Source organism: Poecilia formosa, unplaced genomic scaffold (genome assembly GCF_000485575.1).
Source record: "Poecilia formosa unplaced genomic scaffold, Poecilia_formosa-5.1.2 Scaffold59, whole genome shotgun sequence".
NCBI classification, from domain to species: domain Eukaryota; kingdom Metazoa; phylum Chordata; class Actinopteri; order Cyprinodontiformes; family Poeciliidae; genus Poecilia; species Poecilia formosa.
The window spans coordinates 524025-530495 of record NW_006799998.1 but is presented as its reverse complement, the minus strand read 5'-3'; the positions used below and the strand labels follow the sequence as shown (position 1 = coordinate 530495).

Below are 6471 nucleotides of genomic sequence, written 5' to 3'. Positions count from 1 at the left end.
CAGTGTGTGTGTCTATATATATATATATAGACACACACACTGCTCAAAAAAATAAAGAGAACATTTCACTTTAATTTTGTGTGTGGCTCCAAATCCAGGCCTCCATTGGTTAATAAATTTGATTTCCATTGATGATTTTTGTGTGATGAGAATATTTCATTCATTCAGATCTAGGATGTGTTATTTGAGTGTTCCCTTTATTTTTTTGAGCAGTGTATATATAATTTTTTCTTGTTTATTTTTTATATTTTTATATAAACAGGTATCCATTGGTGGGACAACCCTCTTACAAGTCCTTGGACATATGTTTTTGAGAATGGTGAGTTTTTGTTTGGAGGACCTCTGGTTGGATACCCCTATCTTGCATCAATGGAGGAACTGCAAACGAGGGAGTTTCTGAAGGGAGGGAGTGCCATTTTCACGTTCAACTTTGAAGGTAAATTGCCTGCTTAGCTCAAAGTAAATTAAATGCATACATGATATTGTTTTCATAGCAAAAGCACACACCTACTACATCTTTGTTTAATGTAAAGAAGTACATTTTTGGGATGGGCAGATGGATTAATGATGTTGATACTCAGAACATGTGGTATTTGTACTTGTATTCTAAAATCCCATTTATAGTTTTCCAGACAACAGTGTGGAATACACAAAATACGCAAAAATTACAAACATTTTTTCTTTGACTATTACAACCATTAAAGAATCTCCCATATAATTCAATCTCATAAGTGGAGATACATTGTTGATGTTACCATTATGAAATAACTTGCCATTAAGTATTGACAAAGCTCAATGTAAGATGGCAGAGGGTTGTTGTCAGCAACTGCCGAAAGTAAGTAAAAAAGTTACTTGTAATCTAATTTAGTTACTTTCCAAATCAAGTAATCAGTAATCTAAGATACTTTTTCAAAGAAACTGCCATCACTGCTTATAGGTAATGTAGAGAGTCTACCTTTTTGAACTGTGGATAAAAAGCCAAAATAACTGGAGAGAATGTTCATATGCATGGTGAGAACATGCAAAATCCAGGCAGAAAGAACCATAGTCATAATCTAAACCCAGGTATTTCTTGTTGCATTGTAATAATGTTAACCACTTTGTCATCAGCATTACCTACAGCAAATTCCCATGTTATTTTGGTGTCTTCATTTAGTTGCTTTGTAGTTCATGCACTTTTCATGCACTTTTAGTCCATTAGCCTGGATTCCTGCCTGTCTGTTTGCTCTGTTTTGACAGAGCATATTTTCCTTTCTCACCCCTTTGTAACTGTGCTTTGTTTAATTTCCAAACATGGATCCAAATTTATGTTAGAAGTAGACTGAGTGGGTGCAAAGAGACACAATTCCTTGGAAAAATCCCTGAGAAGGTTAATTAACTGAATACCCAGCAATTTTCTTTTGTTTTCCGTTACTGACTTTCTTGTCTTTTGGCAGATCTCACTCCTCTGGTTAATGGAAGCTCCCTACCTTGTCCTCAAGTGCGACCAATGAACAACACAAATCGTTCCACAAATAGGGATGGAGGCCCATGCTTCTTAACAGGGTGAGATAATATGTCAAATATAGTTTCACTGTAACGATATATAATTTTTAGAAGACAACTTTTCTAAAAGCTGCTGATTACACAGTTTACACTTGGAGCAACTGCTGCAGTTCAAATCCAATTGGTGCCGCAATATAAATATGTACAGTGCAAAAGATAGGCAAAATTTTTAATCATGTTTTCTTTCTATTGTAGTGTTCCTGGGTTCTCTCCTGGATTGGCAGCTTCTCCAGTTCTCTCCCTTCTGCTGGCAATGATATCTATGCAGGCTTGATGAACTGTAGAACCGACATTCAAATGTTTTACCTTTGCACAAACATTAACAGTAATGCTTCTGACTTTCTACAGATCATTTCCTTAACCCAATGATCAAAAGAAACGCTACATTGCTTTCAGAATTCTGATTAAGAGAAAGTGTATGGAATGAGAAATTTGCACTATATAAAGGTTTGGTGGTGGGTTTACATTTTTTGCTTCAATAGGTAATTCTTGATCATGTTAAAATGTTGTTAAACAAATACTTACTGTTGGCTTTCTTCAGAATTGTGAGGGAGGAACCAGTTTGAAATTTGTTTTTGGTTTTGATTTTCTAATGCTGCATTTGCCTACACAAAAATGTACTTTACTATGGGTCTTTGGGCTTGGTGGCTTAATAAAGTGGATCAATGATTAAAAAACAAAACTATGGGACCTTTTTGCATGTACAGGTATCATAAACTATAACATGTTTGATTCAATGCCCCTTGTGTTAAACAGTACTGTTTTGTGTAGCTTTTTTCTAAAGAACACTAACACATTATTGGCTTTTGCTGGTCAGAGGTATCAACCTGCAGTTTTTTCAGTGCTTCCACAAATGTGGGTAACATGAGATTGAACTGATTTTTTTATCAAGTAATTTAAGAAAACCTCTACCCTGGTTCAATATTCATTACAATGTCTTCAAAAAATGTAATGCTTATATTGCCAGGCTTGTCTATAATTTTCTGTTTCACCAAACATCACAGTGACTATTTTTAAATAAACAGATTGACTGGTTGCAAGCTTTGAAGACACCTTTGATGCCAATTACCATAAGTTCCTATGGACAAATTATTTTCAACCTTTTCAAAAGTTATCTGTATTTTTGTTCTGGCCTCATAAATTATTATTTTGAATGATTCTATTAAATCACATGCCAAAAGCAGTACACTGAAAAAAATTGTTTAACCAACTTAAATAAATTGATTCAATTGGTAACAGGTAATTCAATTAAGTTTATTTATTAAGTTGGCTTAACTTGACAAATTTAAGTCAGTTTTACCCAAATCATTTAGTTTACCCAAAGAAGTAAACTAATAAAGAATTATTTTTCAAAGCTTTTTAGCCTTTATTTGAAAGTAGTTAAACAAGAAAGTGGGTAACTAAAGATGGGGGAAACACGCGACAAAGGTCATGAGGCCAGGAATTGAACCTGTGTTGGCTGCGTCAAGGACTAAGTCCCACTTATGTGGGTTCTGGCAATTATGCAAAAAAGTTCTGCTTTGTTAATTTCTTAATTTAATATCATTGATTATCTTGAATAAACAAACAGAAAAGGTTTTCATTATATAACACATCAGATTTCATTGTCCCTCAAAATCACATTGAAGCCCAATGTGCAAAGAGTGCAGCAGTCATGCGGCTCATGATTTACTGAATCTACAAGAGATCCAACAACAGACGAAAGAAGGTCAGCGAAGTAGATTGTTTCTTTTTTTCCATCATATAGAGGGTCTTTAACAATAGCCGTTTCAGGAAAATGCTTTATATAATAACTTTATTGTCCTTATGTTGCAGCATCTTTAGCTTCTCTCCTGAAAATGTTGGCTTCTATCCTCACTCTCCTATTAAGCCAGTAGTTTTTGGAGCTTTGATCAGTATCTCCCATCTAAATATCACCTCTTTATGTGGAAAGCTACAGCCATTTAGCCAAACTGATTGCATGCATGTGTTGCTTTTACTCATCTGAAAGCTTCAGTTGTTTTGAATCACAAGCAGGACTTTTATTTATGTTGGTGAAATGGTTTCTTGTCTTATTGTGTCTTCCTTTACCTTTTCAAGAAAAACTAAGACTGTAATATTCAGTAATACTGACTCTGGACTTAAAGCTGCAGTATGTAATTTTAATTTAAAAAATGGTTAAAATATTAGGCAACACTTTATTTGAAGGGGGGTGAATAAGACTGACATGACACTGTCATAAACACCTGTCATGAACATGAATAAGCCTCCATGAATATTTATGACTGTTGTCATAAAGCGTCATTCGGTAAATTATGACACTTTTAATACAAAGTTGACATTATTCAAAATGTCTTTGTTATGACAACTTGACATTAACCAAGAAATCATTACTTATATAAATTTGTTATAAAATGTATTACTGATTGCACTTTAAAAATTAGGTAACTTTATGTCATTAAAGGTAAAGTTTAAACAGTAATGATTTATTGGTTAATGAGCTTAAGGCTGCTATCAAAGCATCCTGGGCCTCCATAACACCTCAGCAGTGCCACAGGCTGATTGCCTCCATGCCACGCCGCATTGAAGCAGTCATTCCTGCAAAAGGATTCCCAACCAAGTATTGAGTGCATAACTGAGCATAATTATTTGAAGGTTGACTTTTTTGGTATTAAAACACTTTTCCTTTATTGGTCGGATGAAATATGGTAATTTTTTGAGATAGGATTTTTGAGTTTTCATGAGCTCTATGCCAAAATCATCAGTATTAAAACAACAAAAGACCTGAAATATTTCAGTTGGTGTGCAATGAATCTAAAATATATAAGTTTAATTTTTATCATTACATTATGAAAAATAATTAACTTTATCACAATATGCTAATTTTTTGAGAAGGACCTGTAAAGAAACCCAAAAACTGGAAATGGTTGACAAGAGGATTGTCCACCAAAACCCATTCAAGAGTTTTGGTGGAAGTTCGGATAGAATCAGCATTTCACATATTGCTACACTGACCTACTGTAATTAGGGCATAAGCTGCAAATATTGCAATACCTGACTGTTAAATTCTTATCATCCGTAATACATAATCATCAAGATTAACTATCAGAAATACATGATTTCTGTATTATGAGCATTGCTTTTTGAATTTAATGATGTTGACTTATAAATTGAAGGCTCTGACACGCGAAATCTATTTGTTTCTTGTAGATAGAGAAAAAGATTTGATCAACTTTAAAACGGTATACCGTTTTGCAGCTAAATTCAGCATCATTTGCCGTTTATCAGTTCTTAGAAACACCCCAGGTCCAGTTTTTTAATGAAAAATCTCATCAAGTTGTACAAAAGGAAATGACATTTATTTCAATCCATACATGATATATTATGTCTTACTGTACCACTTACTTAAATTTTCACGTCACATGTTCTCATGCATCGCCTGAAGCTCTCTGATAGACACCATTCTAGCCTCTCAGAATATCCAATACACCACACAGGAAAGACATTTGTGCTACAGTATGTAGGCATGGCTTGGCCAGTCCTGGCTCCTTGGTAGTTCTCATTTTTTCCTCTCCATCTGCCCCAGAAATCACAGTTGTAAAAGAGTCTTTGAATCCAATTCCTAAAACATAGTTCAGGTTCCTGGGTGTCTCTGTGCCAGTCCAAGCCGTGGTCTGTAAGCTGGTTCCAGGCAGCCTGTGCACCTTTAGCCAATGGTGACCCCAAAGCCACACTGGAACTTGTTTTTGCGGTGGTTGAGGAAAGCCCCCAAAGCCAAGGTAAGAGGAAGAGGTACTAGTTTCTTTTCCAGGGTTGCCCCAACCACCCAATTACTGTCAACTGTTCCTATGGAGTCAAAGAAGGAAGGCACACATGGAAAACATGTTTTTTGTTTCTTTCTTTTACAATTAATGTCACAGGAGGTGAGAACTGCATTTATATTTACCCTTAAAAAGCAAATTAGCTTTGGGAACGTCCAGCTGGTAACCGAAGGATGTTGTAGTGTCTTGCATCCTTGTGCTGGCTTCAAATTCAACTCCTACCTGCAACTGTGTCACAGTGAAGTAACAAGGATATATTACAGTCACATTACTACTACAACCAAGAGATGATGCACAGACAATCTGAAGGAAATTTTCTTTTCTTTTCTCAATTCTGCTTTAGAATGAAATTTCAGCACAAGAGTCAAAGGCCTGTTTGGTGCAAAAACAGATGCTAGCACTTTTTAACATCTCAATTCGAGGTTCTGAATCTGTAATGCTTGTCCCACTTGCTGCTGGGTGCCACTGGCACTTGAGCTCCCTCTGGTGGCAAACATAGAGCTGGACGATATGGTTCAAAAATAAAATCAAATTTTTTTCCACACCAAGTCAGATTTTAGTTGAGTTTGTTTCTGACCTGATGCAAGCTGCTAAAGCCTAAATACTGACTTGAGACAGACTTTAGAAGAAGTTGTTGGTGTCAGAAGCCTGTTGTGTAACATTTTGATTATTATAGAAAATAATCTTCATATTTTTGCTAAATGTATGCATTTAAATACAAATAAAGCAAAAGAGCTGTACACACAAATAGATGATCAGAAAGTGTTACTAATATTCAGTACCTGGTCGTTGGCTTTGTGATAGTATGTAGCATGAGCTCCAGCACCGCCCAAAGTTAAAGTTGCAACAAAGTTGTCGCCTGAGGAAAAGACGAAAAACAAAAATGTTGTTCAATAGATGTGTTTACACTTAGACACATATCAGGTCTGCTATGCAAAGATTAAAAAGTAAAAAGAATATTTTTACCTGTATACCTCCCTAAGAGAGATGTTACAGTTCCCTCCTCCCCTGGTCTCCTGTGATAAACCAGTTCTCCACCTAGAACCAGTGCTGGTGTAATTGACTGGAGATAGTGGCCCACCACAATGCCTGGGATAAAATCATAGTAAAATGAGTTAAATGTACA

General features: G+C 35.5%; 2 protein-coding genes across 2 annotated transcripts in view; one reads left to right on the top strand and one right to left on the bottom strand.

The window, feature by feature from the left end:
- The window catches only part of LOC103139245 (meprin A subunit beta-like), an 8376-nt gene extending 6137 nt beyond the window's left edge, over positions 1-2239 (top strand). The window contains exons 12-14 of the mRNA XM_007553775.2: positions 263-436; positions 1437-1545; positions 1741-2239. Coding sequence (XP_007553837.1) covers positions 263-436; positions 1437-1545; positions 1741-1819 — 362 coding nt within the window. The 3' untranslated portion in view covers positions 1820-2239. The remainder of the gene's footprint in view (positions 1-262; positions 437-1436; positions 1546-1740) is intronic.
- A 2587-nt stretch (positions 2240-4826) lies between these two features.
- The window catches only part of tomm40 (translocase of outer mitochondrial membrane 40 homolog (yeast)), a 4297-nt gene continuing 2652 nt past the window's right edge, over positions 4827-6471 (bottom strand). Inside the window, exons 6-9 of the mRNA XM_007553773.2 lie at positions 6312-6434; positions 6128-6204; positions 5471-5573; positions 4827-5370 (exon numbers count right to left, since the gene is read on the bottom strand). Of these exons, the coding sequence (XP_007553835.1) occupies positions 5231-5370; positions 5471-5573; positions 6128-6204; positions 6312-6434 (443 nt within the window). The 3' untranslated portion in view covers positions 4827-5230. The remainder of the gene's footprint in view (positions 5371-5470; positions 5574-6127; positions 6205-6311; positions 6435-6471) is intronic.